Below are 20,576 nucleotides of genomic sequence, written 5' to 3'. Positions count from 1 at the left end.
CATGGTTAGATATACACACCTAATCAGGAAATGAAAGATACTTGTAACACGTTTTCTTCCCCTGGACAGGGATATCCACATTTTTACCGGCATGATATTTTCTTATCTCACCCTGGGGTAAAGACAAGCTACACGTGTTTTTTTGCACGTTCTCAACAATTGTATGACGTTACGACAGCAACAAAAAATCCCGTCACGTCAATATCAATTTAACGTCATAACATCTTCAAAACAATTCACGCATATTTGCTAAAACGATTTTTATATCAACCTTATGTTATGTTCATTGCCCGTCATTTATTACATCGGTAATATAAAATATCAAGGGTTTGTATTTTGAAGGGTAGCTTATTCAGTATTCACTGCAGTAAGATATGTCAAAATAATAGATTTGCGAGTGTATCTCGCTGTCTCTCACATAGTTCAAAACAAATATCTTTGAAAGCATTAGAAAACTGATTGATGCTTCTGTTTTAAGTATAATGTGACCTGGTGGAGTATTCTGCACTGTAGCACAGTAAATCGGCATCAGTTCAGCGCTATCACGGAGAGGTAAACACGAATATACAGTAGTTACCTTAAACACACACACGCTTACCACACGCACTCAACTCGAACACAGAGGAGACCTTATTTCCCATGCACTATCAACAATCATTGTCGTTTTAAAATGTATAGACAAAGCAATCTTATAGCCACGACTATCGGTCCTGAACCTAACAACGAATGATAGAATCTTTCCATGTTTTGAGGTGTGGCAGAGAATTCCCGGGGTGATATTCCTGATTATTATACCTTTACGTTTTTTTCTATATATAAAAGTAATGTGATAATTTGACTATCAGCCTCGAGAGGATTGCGCATGTGTTTCCAGGACTATCACACCGTGTGACAGTTTTTTCGTTTGTGCCCGATGATACATATGATCAGCTTAATGTACACATTCAAAAATCAAATATGTAGTTATCATAGTGTTTGACAGCTTAAAAATCATTTTGTCGCAACACAAAGAAGTTCAATATATGTTTCGCTTACCTTGATTATCTTGCTGTGTATTTAACATCGATCATAATGACTGAAATGTAATTTTATTGTTACCGTGAAATCATTGTATTGTTGTTATCGCGTGCTATCTGTCATGGCATATGAGTGGAGATCCAGAACAGGTACATGACGTTCGCCAGAGTATATAACATCTCTCCATACTTTATATCAATATGGTATTGTATGAACTATTGGGGATATATAATCAATTCATTGAAAAATGTCGATTTTGACGTGAGTTCTCTTAGTAGTGTGAAGTTTTCTCCTCATTTTTTCTCCACATTCATCAAACGACACTTAACATTCAGGATTTGAATATTGTGCCAGCGTGAAATACGAAATACGATATTCAATATACTGAATATCAAATGTCTTATCTTGAATGTTATTCAAGCTTCAACATGGTTAAAATATATAATGTAATAGACGTTTTACTACCGTGCTCATGTCGAGAACGATAAGTTCTGTATTTCTTGAAGCAACCTGTTATCTTTTTAAGAACGTTGATGTGACCCAGCGGTATTAGCTGTGGGTTATTTCTGGCTAGGTGATTGGATGCCGTAGATCGTGGGTTCGAGGCACAATAGGGGCACCATTCATAAAATTTTAATTCTATATATGTGTCATATCTAATCATTAGCACAATGTATCATATATAATATGTGTTGTTGATCCGAAGGTAAACTGTCCAAGTTGTACTGTGATAATACATGCATATACTGGAACATATAAATGAATGGCTTTTAAACAATAACATTAGGGATGCACATATGTAACTAAGTTACACAATCATAACACAAGAAATATCAACTTAATTCATGACCTTTTTAATGTATATCTAAATAACATTGCAATAATTTAGTAGCGATTTCGTGCATCTCTGTACCAATGGTAGCTTCATTGCATAAGGTCTTCTGTTGTTTGATTTTTATAAAATGTCATTCAATTACACGAGTTGGAGATATGTGGGATATCTATCGGTAGTTTGAGGATGATTACCTGAAATATATAAAGAGACACACCAAGCACGTAAATTCTATTTATTATAAAACTTTTTCCTCCTTTTGGTAATGTTTGTTTTGAACGTTAATAGACATTTCTAAAATGTTTAACCAGTATTGGATTTTACGCATGATATTTCCGGTACTGTAGTCTGTCACCTTCATCCCAATGGATTAGGGAGCAGCGTATATAGGCTTTTGCCTGTTGCCCAATACCCATTGAATTTAATTTAATAAAATCTTTGTGAAATGAAAAACGTTTATCCCTATATTACAACCACTAATGGACTTTTCTAGAGAAATCCAATAAATGTTGTTGTATACTCTTTTCATAAAATTCACGGAAAGTTTTATTGGGATGTGTGTTAGTTAATTATTAACGGACCGGAAAAACATTGATTTAGCCATGTAAATCGATAAAATATGTCCGTAAGATGAACAATAACTTTTCGTATTCAGAATGTCGAGGTGGACTTACTATTCCATTCGACTAAATGAGTATCACAGGGTGAACAATTTACCTGTCAGTACTTTGATTGACTGGCTGTTATGATCCTCGCAAATTCTGAAACAAGTACAAAAATATAAAACTTTGAATGAAATCATAAGGTATCCATCAGTCAATCAATCAGAAGCAAATGTGTTGTTACAGCATATGAAATCACAACAATGATCAGTCACACGGTTCTGGGTTCAAAACATCGTTATCGATTGAAATTGTGTACAATATGATTTTACTTTTGACCAAAACACCCTTTTATTATTTTGGAATTACACGATTTTTACAAACGGTAAAGCTTACGCTACAAAATAGCCGTAAAACGGATTTTTTGAGTTGTATGCAGTACAAATACATTGTTGGTCTATGCAAAAATATACACATTCATACATTCAAATGTCATTCACATTATCACTTAATGAGTAAAACTGCATCTACATTGTACTGGTATAAAACTGAAACAATCCTTGAGTAGGACGAAAGCATTTATTTTCAGATTATTTTAGGCAACTCCTATGAGATACAGGGACCTAATATAGTATTTGTATGATAATTTATTAATTCTATTGCCAGAAATATAGAGGATGTTGAATGGTTTTCCTCCCATTAAATTTGATACCGAATTCACGAGTAATGAGAGAGAGAAAAAGAGAAACTATTTATACATTGACAAACCGAAGGAATCAGTAGCAGAATCTTTGACTTCATAACATTATGACGTCATACTTGACAAAAAGACGGTGTCGTTTGCGTTTTCTATTCTACGTGATAAGTTTTACTTTTTAAAAAATTGTTAAGGCCTAAAGACAGAGCAATAACAATGTAACAAAAGTACATGAATATTCATTCCGTTTCATTTCAGATTCTTACATGTAGATGGTTGTTATGCGAATCGCTTGATAAATCTATATGTATTCTTATTAATAGGCTTACCTTCGTAATGTATCTGACCATCACCATCAATATCAGCTTCATGTAGCATCTCATCCATCTCTTCGTCCGTCAATTTCTCTCCTAGATTTGTCATCACATGTCTCAGCTCTGAAGCAGTTATGTAGCCATGACCATCCCTATCGAACACCCGGAAGGCCTCATCTAACTCCTCATTCGTATCACTTTCCCGGGATTGAGACATTATTATTGACTTGAAATTCGTAAAATCTATGCCACGACCTGTGAAAAATGTAAAAAAAAAAAAAATCAGGTCAAACTCAGCTTATCTGAATAAAATACATATCCATTGATTCAGATAATATCAATATCAAAATGTTTTGTTAGACAAACTAATGTCACACTGGTATACTATGCTTAATTACAATACTCAAAAACCAGAGACGAAGACTTAAAATATGTATACATGCTAATGGTTAGGGGTTTAAAAGTAGACAGGAAAAAAGGGCGGTAGAAAATGTCACACCAATAATGTGGTTAACTTAATACAATCTATGGATGTATGAAGAATTATATCTTGTCCCATTTTTATCAAATTAATCAAGACGTCATTTGAAAGCCACATGTTTTAAAATATACTAAACGTTCTTCCAATCTAATATTGAAAAGTATATAATTGCTAGATTGTTCCTCCCCATCCAGATTTGTTTTATATTTATATTGACCTATTCCAGGTTTGGTCTAGCATCACCACTTTAAGCCCTTAACATCACTGAAAAGTCCTTGAAGGACGGAACAGTAGCATGATGCAGTTTAATTCATTACTGGATCTAACTGTCAATTTGAATTTGTTTTGAGAGGTGCTTATATCTTGCGTGTACAATACCCTAAGAACATATCTCACCAAAGAAAGATATTTTACATCAGGTCACATGTTCCTTCGTGGGTATGAAATGGAATTAAGATATCGGAACAAATTTTCCTCGCTACTGAAAAACTCTTTTATTTAAGAGGATATTGTACAACATGATATGACAAATTATTGGAAATTACAATCTTTAAGTACCAAAAAACAAATAAAGAAGAACCAATGTACATGTAGATAGCTCTACACTCACCATCTGGGTCCACTTCGTTTATACATTCTAACAACTCCGCCTCTGTAGGATTATGACCTACAGATCGTAATACAGTTCCAAGTTCTCTGGCGTCGATACAGCCACGTCCATCTTTGTCGAATAATGAAAATGCTTCTTTGAAGTCTGAAAAGTGAAAATGATTATTTAATTTTTATATAGTTGTGTTTGTATATTGTGTTCCTCCTTGTATATTCGTTGATATGACAAGTTGATGATGTATACAACAGAACAAAGAAAACTTAAGTCATTAATGGCTGTATTTAGTAGATTTTGAAATAAAAACGTTAATGAGACAAGGTATACTTTACGACAAACATAAAGTCGCCACAGACATTGTAAACAGTTGTTTTTGATTACGAAATTAATGATCAACGAATCCCCCTAATGAGGGTAAACAATAAACTTGTTGTAGTGATGCTTTGAGGTTTTTGAGCTTTTTTTATGTTGTTTTTTGTAAATATCAGAGTGATCGTATTACCTGTCACTTGTTCTTCGTTCTTCTCCATCTGTCAATAAATAAGTTAACGATCATTTGTAGTATCGGTTTAATGTCAACAGCTAATATTTGGGCATCCATTTTACCATAAACTCCAGTATGCCTTTCTGTGATATTGTAATTAATAATCTTTATTGCTGAAACTATTCATATTCCATGAATTATATAAGTAAGAACATTGCTATATTTCAAAATGTTCACACGTTTTACAGAAATGATGCTATATATGACAGTCTGTATCGAAGATAAAACCGACCTTATCTAAGAACACTGTTAAATGCTCGAGACAGTTCTCATTTTGTACTAATAATTATAGTATTTGTATTGTTTTGAATTATTTTGAATTATCTTATTCACCACCTATGATTATTTTCTGTTGATTTCGAATCTTCTTCTATGTTTCAGACTAGTTAAAAGGACGTGAAATATTGACTATTACCTCATCAACCATCCATACATACAACGAATGTAATAAGATAATATATTCTTTCTACTTTAAGACAATTCAGAGAGTTGTCTCCCTCAGTTTAATCATTATGTCTACATTTATGAGAGTGATTTGTCTTAAATGTAAATGTCTAAAAACAAAATTCAACGCATAAAATCACGTAAAGCATGCAAAATAAATAGAAATGTTTTGTACATTTTAGTAATATGAAAGAGTGATTATATAACTGTACGTACAGTTACGTAATCGTAAACAAACAAATGTGTTTATCTTCTTTTTTCTGATAGAAACGTTAGACTGATAATAATTGACTTCAAGATTAACAAAGATATTAAATGTTAGCAAAACAAATATATCGCTGCCTTTCTTTTGAAATATGCCATTTACGGCAATGTTATTTATTAAGAGGTAAGAGATATGTTAGCATTTATAAATTGTCACTGTTTTGAATAAGTAGATGCCATAAAGGTATATAAGCAAACGTCAGTGTAAATATGAATTACATGAACTTAAATATACAATAAAAGCTACATCATATATTAAATATAAGTCATTAACTAAAAATTGTCTTTTACCTGGTTCATTCCTACCGCTTCCGTTTTGAACCTATTGATTTGATGGTAACGTCCAACCTTTGTTAATGACAATGTACTCCATAGGGGGTCCCAAGGGGGTAACTCCGTGAGAACTTACGTTTTATAGAATTCGAGAAACGATCGATGATAACAAAAGAAATGATAAGCTTAACATTGATATGAAATATTATCGTAAATACGCTGTAATAACGCACCTATATATTTATCAATTGTTAATATCAATATATGTAGAAAACTAGCATTGTACTATATATTGTAAGAATGTTTTATATGATTCAATCATGTTGCTTGATTTTCAGGGACGAACGAATAAAATAATGTTTCTATACAGATATGTTAACAGTATATTCACCATTTCTATTTTTATTTTTATCTTTTTATTTACATTTGTATTTACTGTTCCTCTGTGATCCGACGTTACAAATACGAGTTATAACATGGAGTTGAAAATTATCAGTCCAGTGCAGTCTATAGGACTCAAATAGTCGAACTTTAACCTTCTATAGAAACGATTGTACGACTGATATTCTAGCTAGATTAATCCATTGTTCGTATGTCCGCATTGCAGACAAATGGTTGACTCGACACGTGTGTTTCTTACACTACATATATAGGGACATTATTGCCTAGTTACACAGTCGCACATATGTGGCACTGAATAGAATTAAATGAGTGACCACAGTGAACCGTAGTAAATCAATGGACTACTAGAAATATATACAAACTTTTATCGATATTGGTTTTTCACAATTCCATAAAACCAAATTCATGTACACACAAAATATATCTTTAAGAGCTTAAAAAGTCAAAGTGTGTGAATGTATATGTATGTTTATATAATTGAATGATACACGTTTTGTTATCGACATTACTTATAAATGATATATCATTTACATGTTTTCAGTTTATTATATTTTTTTTAATTAATAACACGTTTTCTAAAAATAGGGATTATACAGGCGTGTCAAAGTATTTTTTATCAAACATGTCCTAAATATAAATCGTTTTCCTTTAATTTACAGTGACGGCGTTTCATATGTACCTATTGGATAAAATCTCTGAATATGAATGTTGATCCAGTCTACATGTAAAAGACCACAATTATCCGTCGAGGACCGACAGTTGTTATCACATTTTGTATCATGATTTTACCGAGACTTTTCCTGCAGTAGATATAGAGCACGAGTGAAAAATATCAAAATATTAGCCACACGAGTGAAATATAGTTGGCATTACTGAAGACACTGTTAGATATTCTGTTTATTACATTTTTTAGCAACGAAAAACCTACCCCGTATGCTAACTAGGCCTACAGCGATAATTTGTAAACAAAAAAAGTAGTTCCCCCTGTCCATGTGCTGACATATATGTTGGGCTTTCTGTTTTGTCAATTATTTTGGTATTTTCTAACCATTAATTTGATTGGTCAAATCAGCAAAAGTGATATGTTTCACTAGTGAAAAATATCACTTTTATAGAATGAATAATTTTTGATATTTCACTGGTAAAAATGTAATACAATAAACTATTCGTGGGCAAAACTATTTCCTATTATCAAAGATGAAACCAAAACAGCGGGGAAAATGTGCCAAAGTTGCATGCAAATGTGAATGTAGCCCTGGTAAATACTAGCCGCAGTATATCGCTCGGCTAGATCGATCGGTTGAGCGTAAGACTAGTAAGCCAGAGGTCCCCGATTTCATCCCATCGGAGGCAATTATTTGAATTTAATTAATCATGACGAAAGCATTTTCCAGATGCTTCGCAATGTTTGTAGTATTTTTTGTCGACATTTTGATATGAACTTTAATGGTGATTTTCGTATGTGAACTTCAATATTTCCATTTTGAAATATTTGCTACATTTTTTTGTTGCTAGAGTTAGGTCGTTTACTGAATTTCAAGCCGAACGTTTTTTATGTAGATTTGTTTCTGTTTGTTAGTAAACAGAAATCGGTATTACAAAAGAAGTTAACCGTCCAACAGGTCAGAAATATATAAGTAACTTCAACTGAATCACCCGTTGATATTTTGAATCCGATAACCATAGTCGGATTATATAAATGGATACGACATTGGTAAGATAACAGATTCTCCTTATAAAAGTTGTCATTTTCCCCAATAATGTTATAATAAAAAGTACACTTTAAAATAGGTAAATGTTGTCGATTTTTATTAAATCATATATATATTGCGTATGTCCTTGTGTGTTGGTATCAAGCCGCAAATGATTATCCGTAGTAAGAATAATACTAAACATATGTTTTTATACATAATATACGAAGATGATAACGAATCCTCCGGGAAAAGCTCCTTCCGAACGTCTTGTTCTCGTTCTTATACTCTGAAATAGATATTGACATCAGACAATAAAACAAATATATTAACCATCATTAAACATATTTGGTAAATATATTACATATGTTTAGATTTGATCACAGCTAGAAACCATTTTAATATAATTCATATTGTATGATATTTGAAAAATACGTAGGAAGTTAAGTGATAATGATCAAAACTATAAAAAATTGCTTCAATTTCATGTTATGATATTTCAAATATCTATGTTAATTTGTCTCCCATTCGAAAGTACACAACCTAACCACAGTTCAATTTAAGCTACTTGTTTTGACTTAGTTTTACATATGAATGCATTTAAAAAAGCAGTATGCAATCGTTGGAATTTGTAAAATGCTATCATTTATAATTTCATTAATTGGGAATAAAGCAATAAACAGATTTATGCACATTGACATTTATCATGCAATTAATGGCCAAAGATATGATAAACATTCATGTCTGGTGTTACTTTTTAAGGAATAGATCATGTTTCAAATTTTCATAATGGAACCTCGTTAACGCAAAGTCAACGGGACCATAAATAAACTTCGAGATGTCCAGAGTTTTCGAGGTAACCAAGTATATTTCACAAAGAATCTGATTTTACTTCGAGTAAAGCATGGTCTCCGAATGGTCAGAGTTCGAGATCACGAGGTTTGCCCAACTTCATTTACTTACCCAATATAACTATGCTGCTACACATGGCAGTATCTATTTCATCATAGTAACAAAAGCTGAAAAATAATATAAAGACCAATTTCCAATAATGACTTTAATGAGTTTTGGTTTCGTATGAAATACCTTAAAAAATCCTTTTTTTCCTGCGAAAAACTTGAATTTCGAGAGTTTTGTAATATTTAAGAAATTTCTGTTCACATTTTTCGTTTACATGTTTTATTTTCAAAAAGTGGAAGACAAAATCAAACTGAATTGTCTAAATCATGATGTCATAATTTTATTTTCTCACTTTTCCACCAATGAACAAAATGGTATAAAAGTATAATAGTGGAGTATGCAAATAATCAGGTAACAGCCTAATTGTGTGATAAAATATTGCAGGAAACCGACAAATAATAATACCGACGAAATATTATTGGATTGTGACTGGTGGTTTAGGTGGAATGTAAAAAGATCATAATAACTTAACATTTGATACTGTAAAAGACTATATTGTGGGAACTTTCACGCATTTACAGAATGATAGAAATATGTTTAATTTTATTACTTATATATGGTTTACTATTCTTAAAATAAAAGCAAAACAAATACAAAAAAAAACCAGATATTAAGTTACAAATTAATTAATATAATCTAGTTACTGTTATATGGCCCGTGTATGACTCTCACCATCATAGTTAATAAGGCCGCTTCCATCAAGATCAGCCTCTCTGATCATCTCGTCTACCTCTTCGTCTGTGAGTTTGTCCCCTGTGGTTGTCATCACGTGGCGAAAATCTACAGCATTGATGAAACCAGATCCGTCCTTGTCAAAAATTCGGAAATCTTCTTTCAGTTCATCCTCATCCTCTTCCGGGTCTTGAAGTTTTTTACTCATCATCACTAGAAAGCTGGGGAAATCGACCATCCCAGTTCCTGAAATGTACATTTTTATTGTTCCAAAACTATCATATAATGAAGCTGACCAAGAGTTGTTTGTCATACACAATATCAATAGGATGTCAATGTTTATCATTACGTTTTCATGATCAAAACAGGATAAAATTGTTGACTTTGGATGAGGTTAACACCAAAAGTTATTACCTTAGATATCTGAGTATTCCCCGTGCCAATGGCCGAGACAAATCTTTAAAAGGTTATTCAATTTAATAACATCAATGGGTCTGTAATAGTTATACACCTATGTTATCCCAAAAAAGATCTATAAAAGAATGAATGAATCACGTTAGTTCCCAGATGATAAATAAGCCTTCAGTTACATTAAGATTGAACTTGAATCAGAGCCAGTCTGATAACGGTATATAATGAATGTGTACCTTCCAGCACTGATGGAAATAACTGGACTAAGTGATGATAATATTGGTATTTAGGAATATATCATATACTAACCATCCCGATCTGCAGCTTCAATCCATTCTGTTAGCTGGGAGAGTGTTGGATTCATCCCTAGTGACCTCATTACTGTTCCACTTTCTTTCGCCGGTATGGCACCCTCGCCAGCATCAAATACTGTAAAGGCTTCTTTAAACTCTGCAGTCAAGTAACATGTACATTCTATCATAACTTTGTTATGAAAGTGAAAATATCACCAATCTTATAGTCTGCCTATTGTTATTAGGTGTGATAGCTTTAGAAGATAAGCAATATTCATAATTAAACCATTAATGGGGAAGTCGGATGCTTCAGTGTTTATACTAGCGAAATGGTACAAACACAGAACGAGATATCAAATTAATCATACTGTAACCAGTTTTAAAGCCTACTAAGGGCTACTTACCATTTATCTGCTCTTCTGTTAAATTTTCAACCTGGAATCAGTAAAGTAGACAGGTATGTGCATTATTATTATTATGGTATATTTGTCTTTGGAAAATATATCATTTACTGAGCATGTGTCGATTAGATAGTTTTCTTATCAGACCAATGTATTTTAGTTAAGAAAAAGAGGAATAATGTACATGCATGTAGATTCATTTCTATTTTGGTGTGTACCAACAAATGTTCATAGAAAGCATGACAGAAATCGGATTAAGACGAACACGTGTATTAAAGAAGATTTTGACTGTAAGGCAATACAGGAAATATTAATACTCCATTATATATATTTATACATTATTTTAAACCTATCATATTAATTTCATCAATAAGTCATATATTACCAAATAAAGCCCTGTGGAACATTGAATATCACCAAATATATGATACATACCATTTTCAACTGTTTATAGGGTATTCTTCCTTCATATGTTCAAATACGTTCGGAACAAGGTAATGTCGTTTGTGTTTTGATTTGTGAAACAATGGGTGTTTAATCACTGTGTGGTAGACTTACCCTGGCAGAGGTGAACACGAGTCATGTCACATATAAAGGTGTTGTCAGTACATTGTATTTGTATTATGATATTATGTACTATTTTTATGAAGTTATAGTATTTTCTCTCCTATATGATATTTTAATAGTACCATTTTATATATATTTACGTATGGACATGTTGAGCGTGAGAATTTAGATAGTATACCTGTTTATTTATTGTATTGATTACCTATATCCGTGGCTACTGTTTGTCTGTGTTAAACTATTTAGGTTAATGAACCCGTGGTGTAAAAGTTATTATTTGCCTCATACTTAATTCACGGTCATTTGATGTTACACCACTCTGAAGTTTTACTTATGACGTCCCTATCTATATAACCCATGGTCACCGTGTACTCATCCTTAATCGTTACTTGAATGTTTACATAGTAATATATAGGTTAATGGTGCCGGTTGGTCCATTTGCTCATGCAAAGGAGTGTGGTACTCCTTAGCGGGGAGCTCCTTCTGTTCCTGATGTCTGTGATGTAATATAGAGAGAGAGAGTGCATGAGTGAGAGATGCGGGGAGTTCAATTGTTGGGTGCCCAGGTGTTGTTTTACTGGTTTGTACGGGATTACTATGCTGCCTACACAACAGGAAACCTCACAACGGTGTTTGAATTACCATTATTTAACGTCAAACCATCAAAGGAACAGAAAAATAGTATTATGTTTTCAATTTCATCTCTGAATATCAATTGAGAACAATTATTGACTATTTTCTGCTTAATTATTTTTTATATTTTGACAGTGACAATAGAGATGGTGGTCATAAACGTTTTATTGTGAACAGTATATATGTTTTAAATGATATTAAGAAGTCATTTGTGGTGTATTTCTGAGACCGATGGGGAATGCTATGATCTAGCTTGTAATTATTTTGTCTATAGCTAATCTACATTTCAAATACTCCCTTTATAACTATAGAGACGAAGATCTACCACCTTGTGTACTCAGTGGAATATGTAGTTTAACCAAGGGTATTGTATTGTATTGTAAAACCCTCAAGTTTAAACTATTTGTCTGCCGCACCTTACGTAGTAGCGGAACACGTTTGTAAACAAAATTAGATAGCTGAATAGACCTCATTTAATGTCGATGCGTGTTAAATAGCTTTAATGTGAGATACACACGGCAAGGTTAATAGATCTTGATAGAAATACGGAACAATGAATTGTCACATGATCAAAACCGTATAGAGATAAACAAAGTATTGATGAAAAAACAATCTTGATGAGCATTGACATGTTATTTATAACGAAACAACATATAATAAATAAATATAGAACAAGACAACACATTTGGTACAGATATTTGTTCAAAATCGTTCCCAGCCTATTGTTTCAAGTTTATGAAAATGGTTTGAACAAATAGATGCTTAATACGATCCAAGGGAGACAAATCTAAAACAAATCACTACATTCTTCCAAAGCTAATCATAGTGGTGGGGATATTTTAAAATCATTTCCCCAAAACTTCATTGTATCCGAATTCAAAAAAAATTATCGATTAAATTTGTGATAATTTTTCGTTGCAGAAAATACTGCCTATAGTAACTTGCATTGTGTTACTGTCGCTCGCAAAACAATTAGGATAATAATTAAAAATTCATCAACATTCGTTAATTCCTGAATACCCCATGCTTTCTTCAATTTGAAATATATATCTATGTTAACGAGAAGTATTGCAGCAACAGCGAGGTGTAATTGCGAATCTTCCCTCGCCATTTGTGTTACTGTGTTATATATGTTCACAGGAATCTGATGTCAAGCCACCTGGTAAAGACACAATCAGAACCTCAATTCAATAAAATGCAGTTGAATGCAAATCGTATTTACTTCATGCATGAAAATGTATAAGTTCTAAAATTGTCCATAAGTGGCTTTATTTACATATTCCAGATGATTTCTCTCTTGGAATCAATATTTACCATAATATTATAAACGAGATATAGTATATAATTCTTTATAAGATATCTTATATATCTCATAAAATATATAAGATATCTTATATGATATACATAAAAACGGAATTTACCTTACAGAGGGAGCAGGCATTCTCGGACTTTTATTTTTTGCCGGCCTCCCGAGTCTCATTCTTCATAAGATATCATATACCTTTAATGATATATCTTATAAAACATATAAGATATCTCATAAACAAAAAGTTTATAAGATATCTTATAAAATATATAGAAAAGTTTATGATATATCTTATATATTTTTATATATCTTATATATTACATAATATATCTCTTAAACATTAAATAAGATATCTTATAAACATATCAGATATCTATAAACATATGATATCTCATGAACATATAAGATATCCATATATTATATAAGATATCTAATATAATTTGATGAAAATACTGGATGAACATTACTCCACGAATAAATGACAACTTTGCTTGCCATACTGATTGCTTCCCTTTGTACACTCACCCCAGTGTGGACACGAATGTATTTCTAAGTTAGCCTCTTGTTAATATTACATTTGTATGTCAAATGATGCTAAACTATATTTACAAGGGGAAGTAATAAGTTATACCTCCGTAGGAAATATAAAATAATAAAAATCATTTTCATTGAGACACATGCAAAGGTGGGGTTTCAAAATGGCCTAAGAAGCAAATACGATAGTTTGTATGCGCTATTGGTAGCATCCGTAGTCCTACGTTTACAAATAGGCATTTAAGTTCATGTACCTACGCAAATCATAGCGCCATTTCGGTGCCAAAAAATGAATAGAAAACTAAATATGAACATGTTGATAAAAACATGTCAGATATCATATATGCATAGCAAGAACTTTACCTTTTTGAATACATTTGGAATCTGAGATAAAAATGTGATTGATTTTGAGTAGGAACATGCTCTTTTTATGAATGTTAAAAATACTAATGTCATTTGCAGTTCATTTGTAAGTATGTGCTAAAAACATTTCCAAACAGTACAAAAAAAATTGGGCAAAAGTAGTGATTAGGAGTCTTGTTCAAAGTGATTGGCGATATTGTTATGTCATTTTCAAAAGAAAAACGACCATAGGGAAAATCTGATTTGCATTGAAATATTGTAAAGTGAACTGAAATAAAATGTTGATACTTGCTTTCGTGAGTATATAAGGACTGACACCTATATACTAATAATCAACTAAAGTGAAATTTCCATTTTCGACATGGCCGTCATGTTCTCTGATAACCGCAAACATCAAATTGTCTTACAACTGCTGAATATTGTTAGTGACATGAAGACTCCTTGATAGTTTTATGTTGGTTTACACATTAAACCACCTTATCTGGAATTTAATATGGCTTCCTCGCCCTAAAACCGTTTTGCCATATCAGTGTTGGTCTGCATCGTAGCTCTAATTGTCCCTTTCGACCATACCTAATACCTGGAAGATGACGGTTGGTATCTTGAAACGTCCGTGATATGACTCCAATATCCATCTGGATTTAGTTTTGGATCTATTAAGGTTAGCCTGCGGGTCGTCATGTAGAGTCTGCTCAAGTTTTAGATAAGACGGCATCTTGTCAAACCACGTGGTTCCAGACCTGGCAAACATCCCTGAACCCTAGATCGTGTATATCTGTGTCAGTAGAGGACCAACAGTGTGAAATAATTTCTAGAAACTATTCTTGTCCAATATGCCCAGGAAAAACGCATACTAAAGGAAGACCAATACTTTTTATGTTTCTCGCAGGTTTTTTTTTTTTTTTCAATATCTCTCCTAAAGACGACTTTACAACCCGCATCTGCAAATGTATCTCTCATTGTGACAGCCGTACTCTATTAGGTGTTTCAGGACCCCGTCAAACGCGATCTTATCAATAGGATCGAAGCGCTATGGTAATATAACATTTCAAATTCTGGACATAGAAGCTATTTTTTATTATGAAAAAAAATGTAAGACGTAACAATGAGATTGGGTATATGGGATACATTGTTACAATATTTGTTTAGTCACTATCGGATATGTACTATATCGTATTTAACGTCCTAATTATACGTAATTAATAGTGATGGAGATTTATAGACGTGGCCTCCTTTTGTCGGCATTACTTGTACGCGTGCTACGGTTTGTTCTATATTAGGAAATGCACATGTATATATTTTCGTTTGGAGTATAACAGGGTGGTGTGTTATGTCCACTATCGTCCAACAAGTCATTGGGGTGACACACATCAAAGCCAAAAATCAACACTTTGCATTAATGGTAAAGCTTTGATTTTTGGAAAGGCTGAGGGTAAGTAATAATTAAGTTACGCAGCAATTAATTAAAAAAAAATGGCAGTATCGATTATTTTATATAGCCAAGGGGACCAACTTTGGTGGCATAAAGCAATGTATCGTTGAGAGGTTTCTAAGTGTAAAAAAATCTTTAGGCCGACCCCTATGGGAAATTAACATTGCTGGGAACCCTAACTTTTAAAAACCACAATAACACGAAATGGCATGTGTTTGCCAATTATAACAACGTGACTCATTCACTATCTGTACTTTGTATCTGTGGTTTTCATTTTTAACAATCTGTTGAAATTTGTCATTACAGATATATTACAGTATTTTACACTTCTAAACAACTGAAATCATTTACGTGACTAGATGATTTTATGAACGACGATAACTACTATTTACCGAGGATGGAGGCCGACGTTGATATTTGTTATCTGAGCTGCGTAACTGTCGTTATTACTTTATTACATGTCGGTACAGTAACTAGAGCACTGAGAACTAAATGTACTGCATAGTGTTCCTTAATAATCCCAACAACGTCATACATACCCTCAATACGAGTGTAAATATGATGTTTTATCACTGTTTCAGAGAACAATTCAATGATCAATGGTATAACGCGTGATCTGATGTAGACCAATCGGCATCTGGTACAAAACTGAAAATGTAATCAAATTATCTAGTTATAATTGCTGTCACTTCAGTTGGTGAACATTTGCTAATTACTAATATAGGTGACAGCTATTGGAACGTGACCTATGATTCAATAGCCGCATAATTGTTATTTGATTTAGCGCTTCGGAACCTTCTGTAAACATATAACTAGTTCACACCAAATGAAAATACCTGTAAATTGACACTTTACGTTAATTAAGTATACTCTTTATATTTTTGAGTATTTTCCCCAGGAGGTTTTACGTTACGGCTGATTGTCCACGGGTGTACAAAAGGAATTTAAAGATGAACGACAATACATTGTCAGCAACATCGAATATAACACATAATGTTCATGTTATATTGGCAATTATATTAATTCAGAGTTACGTGTAAATAATTATCAATTGTACTGACTTTGTTAACATAACGAATGTATCGCACAAACATAATGGTAAAACACAATGAAACAACTGTTGATGACGTAGGAAGTACTGATATTACTGTGGCCTACAATGTTTAACGCGTCACTGTTCTCTATTAGATGAAGTAATATCAAAAAGCCATTTTCTATAATTTAGCTGTCTGTCTGTCTATTTAACGAACCTTTACTTCTATAACAAAGGCATATTGATCTTTCTTATCGACCTTTTTTATCCCTACTCATTTTCGTTTCATCACTGACGAATCCTGGAAAGCTGGATTAAAGAGCCTCTCCTACCTTGAGGGTGTGATAGAGAAATCGCTAATCCGATGGGTCATATTCTTAGCTACCGAACTCGAGGCTCTGCCGAGGTTTGGATATTTCTCTGTCTCATCTTCAAGGTAGGGGTTGATTATTTTCTGTCATCCAAGACTTAACTTAAACAGGGCCAAGCTGTTTAAATATTTTAAACGTTGACTAAGAAATCACCATAAAGGGTGACAGCAAACTCATGAGCAGGTAAAACATAGATGAAATAGAGATATTGTCTTTTTGCAACCCGTGTACTTCGTCTCCGCCTTAGTCAAGGCTCAGGTCCATGTAAGATTATATTATTCCGTCAATAAGTATAACGGTTGAGGTATCCCTCAGGTCCATGTAAGATTATATTATTCCGTCAATAAGTATAATGGTCGAGGTATCCCTCAGGTCCATGTAAGATTATATTATTCCGTCAATAATTATAATGGTCGAGGTATCCCTCAGGTCCATGTAAGATTATATTATTCCGTCAATAATTATAATGGTCGAGGTATCCCTCAGGTTCATGTAAGATTATATTATTCCGTCAATAATTATAACGGTCGAGGTATCCCTCAGGTCCATGTAAGATTATATTATTCCGTCAATAATTATAACGGTCGAGGTATCCCTTAGGTCCATGTAAGATTATATTATTCCGTCAATAATTATAATGGTCGAGGTATCCCTCAGGTCCATGTAAGATTATATTATTCCGTCAATAATTATAATGGTCGAGGTATCCCTCAGGTCCATGTAAGATTATATTATTCCGTCAATAATTATAATGGTCGAGGTATCAATCAGGTCCATGTAAGATTATATTATTCCGTCAATAATTATAGTGGTCGAGGTATCCCTCAGGTCCATGTAAGATTATATTATTCCGTCAATAATTATAATGGTCGAGGTATCCCTCAGGTCCATGTAAGATTATATTATTCCGTCAATAAGTATAATGGTCGAGGTATCCCTCAGGTCCATGTAAGATTATATTATTCCGTCAATAATTATAATGGTCGAGGTATCCCTCAGGTCCATGTAAGATTATATTATTCCGTCAATAATTATAATGGTCGAGGTATCCCTCAGGTCCATGTAAGATTATATTATTCCGTCAATAATTATAATGGTCGAGGTATCCCTCAGGTCCATGTAAGATTATATTATTCCGTCAATAATTATAATGGTCGAGGTATCCCTCAGGTCCATGTAAGATTATATTATTCCGTCAATAATTATAATGGTCGAGGTATCCCTCAGGTCCATGTAAGATTATATTATTCCGTCAATAATTATAATGGTCGAGGTATCCCTCAGGTCCATGTAAGATTATATTATTCCGTCAATAATTATAATGGTCGAGGTATCCCTCAGGTCCATGTAAGATTATATTATTCCGTCAATAATTATAATGGTCGAGGTATCCCTCAGGTCCATGTAAGATTATATTATTCCGTCAATAATTATAATGGTCGAGGTATCCCTCAGGTCCATGTAAGATTATATTATTCCGTCAATAATTATAATGGTCGAGGTATCCCTCAGGTCCATGTAAGATTATATTATTCCGTCAATAATTATAATGGTCGAGGTATCCCTCAGGTCCATATAAGATTATATTATTCCGTCAATAAGTATCATGGTCGAGGTATCCCTCAGGTCCATGTAAGATTATATTATTCCGTCAATAATTATAATGGTCGAGGTATCCCTCAGGTCCATGTAAGATTATATTATTCCGTCAATAATTATAATGGTCGAGGTATCCCTCAGGTCCATGTAAGATTATATTATTCCGTCAATAATTATAATGGTCGAGGTATCCCTCAGGTCCATGTAAGATTATATTATTCCGTCAATAATTATAATGGTCGAGGTATCCCTCAGGTCCATGTAAGATTATAATATTCCGTCAATAATTATAATGGTCGAGGTATCCCTCAGGTCCATGTAAGATTATATTATTCCGTCAATAATTATAATGGTCGAGGTATCCCTCAGGTCCATGTAAGATTATATTATTCCGTCAATAATTATAATGGTCGAGGTATCCCTCAGGTCCATGTAAGATCCTAATATTCTATCAACAACCTTAATTGTTGAGATATACTTGTCCAAGGTTCATGCAGGTCGATGTAAGATTATATTATTACATCAATATCCGTAATCGTTGAGATATCTCTAATCAAGGCTCAGGTCAATGTAAGATTATATTATTACATAAATACCCATAATGGTTGAGGTATCCTGTCCAAGATTCATGTAAGATTCTATTATTACATCAATAATTGTAATGATTGAGATATCCCTGCCCAAGATTCGCATCCATATAAGATTCTGTTATTCCATCAATGAAAATAATAATAGTTTGATATACCCGTCCAAAGTTCATGCAAGTCCGTGTAAGATTCTATCATTCCATGAACAAATTTGATATATTTTGTATGAATCCTTTGATAGATGATTAGGATGTTATCGTCAAATCGATCTGTATCTTCTCATCTCTGTTCTAAATCCCCTCTATCACAAATACAGATTACTTGTGTTGAAGATTTGAACGCAATTTCCAACAACAATGCATATGTCTGAAGGTCGATTACATTATCACTTTGATGAATATACCTGTTGTGAATCATTAAGATACAAAATAACAATAGCAAGATCGATGATTATTTACAGACGGCCTTGGAAGGGTCACGTGCATAGTGGGCATGCGTGTTTGTTTACATGTATGGTATCTTGACAATTTGCACTCTACTTGCCTGCGTGTCAGTCATTATGAAGGGACGTTTTGGAATTTGACAAATAAACAAGTACACATATTTCAAGGTATGAATGTAATCAATAGTTTGTCTCGAAAAAATACAACAAATAGTTAAAGTCAATATTTAATGTATCATCGTATCAGACTATCAGAACGGTGCGCTGTTCCCCATCCCTGTGTTTTTGTCACGACGTGTACTGGGTGTTAGCTTGACAATCTACTGAGATATCCATAGGTCTCGACAGTAATGAGACTGGTGTCCCAGGCAGACACGTAGAGGTATGCTATTTTAGGTTTGGTTTCTAAATGCATCAGTATTCTTTTCAATTTTTCATACAAGTGTACTTGATATCCATGTTATCCAAGGATCCGTCCCATTGAAATGGGTTTCGAAGTAAATATCTTGTGTTTGATCACCGAGGAATGCCAGCATTATTTATAATATTTAACTGTAGCGTCAGATACTGGCATTCTTAAATTCATGTGGTGCTTATTCCTTATTCATATGTTCACACTGTCAGCTAAAATCTGATAAACATCACAGAGAATTGGTAAACTTAGAGTACCTGCCATAGAAATCAATACAAATATACTTAAATTAGCGCAGCGTTAATCTAGCGGACGGTTTTCAGTGTGAAAATCGTTAAAACAAGATCACTAATACAACATGTATCAGTGGCGTAGGAAGTCGTCAAAAAGTGGGG

At 33.2% G+C, this 20,576-nt stretch overlaps 1 protein-coding gene across 1 annotated transcript in view; it reads right to left on the bottom strand.

The window, feature by feature from the left end:
- Positions 1–15,020, bottom strand: part of LOC117314603 — a 28,356-nt gene extending 13,336 nt beyond the window's left edge. Inside the window, exons 1-6 of the mRNA XM_033868669.1 lie at positions 14,886–15,020; positions 10,909–10,939; positions 10,521–10,661; positions 9,801–10,046; positions 4,554–4,697; positions 3,478–3,717 (exon numbers count right to left, since the gene is read on the bottom strand). Coding sequence (XP_033724560.1) covers positions 3,478–3,717; positions 4,554–4,697; positions 9,801–10,046; positions 10,521–10,661; positions 10,909–10,939; positions 14,886–15,020 — 937 coding nt within the window. The remainder of the gene's footprint in view (positions 1–3,477; positions 3,718–4,553; positions 4,698–9,800; positions 10,047–10,520; positions 10,662–10,908; positions 10,940–14,885) is intronic.
- Positions 15,021–20,576: the final 5,556 nt, after the last annotated feature.

Source organism: Pecten maximus, chromosome 16 (assembly GCF_902652985.1).
Source record: "Pecten maximus chromosome 16, xPecMax1.1, whole genome shotgun sequence".
Taxonomy (NCBI): Eukaryota; Metazoa; Mollusca; class Bivalvia; order Pectinida; family Pectinidae; genus Pecten; species Pecten maximus.
This window is presented reverse-complemented; position numbering and strand designations above follow the sequence as displayed.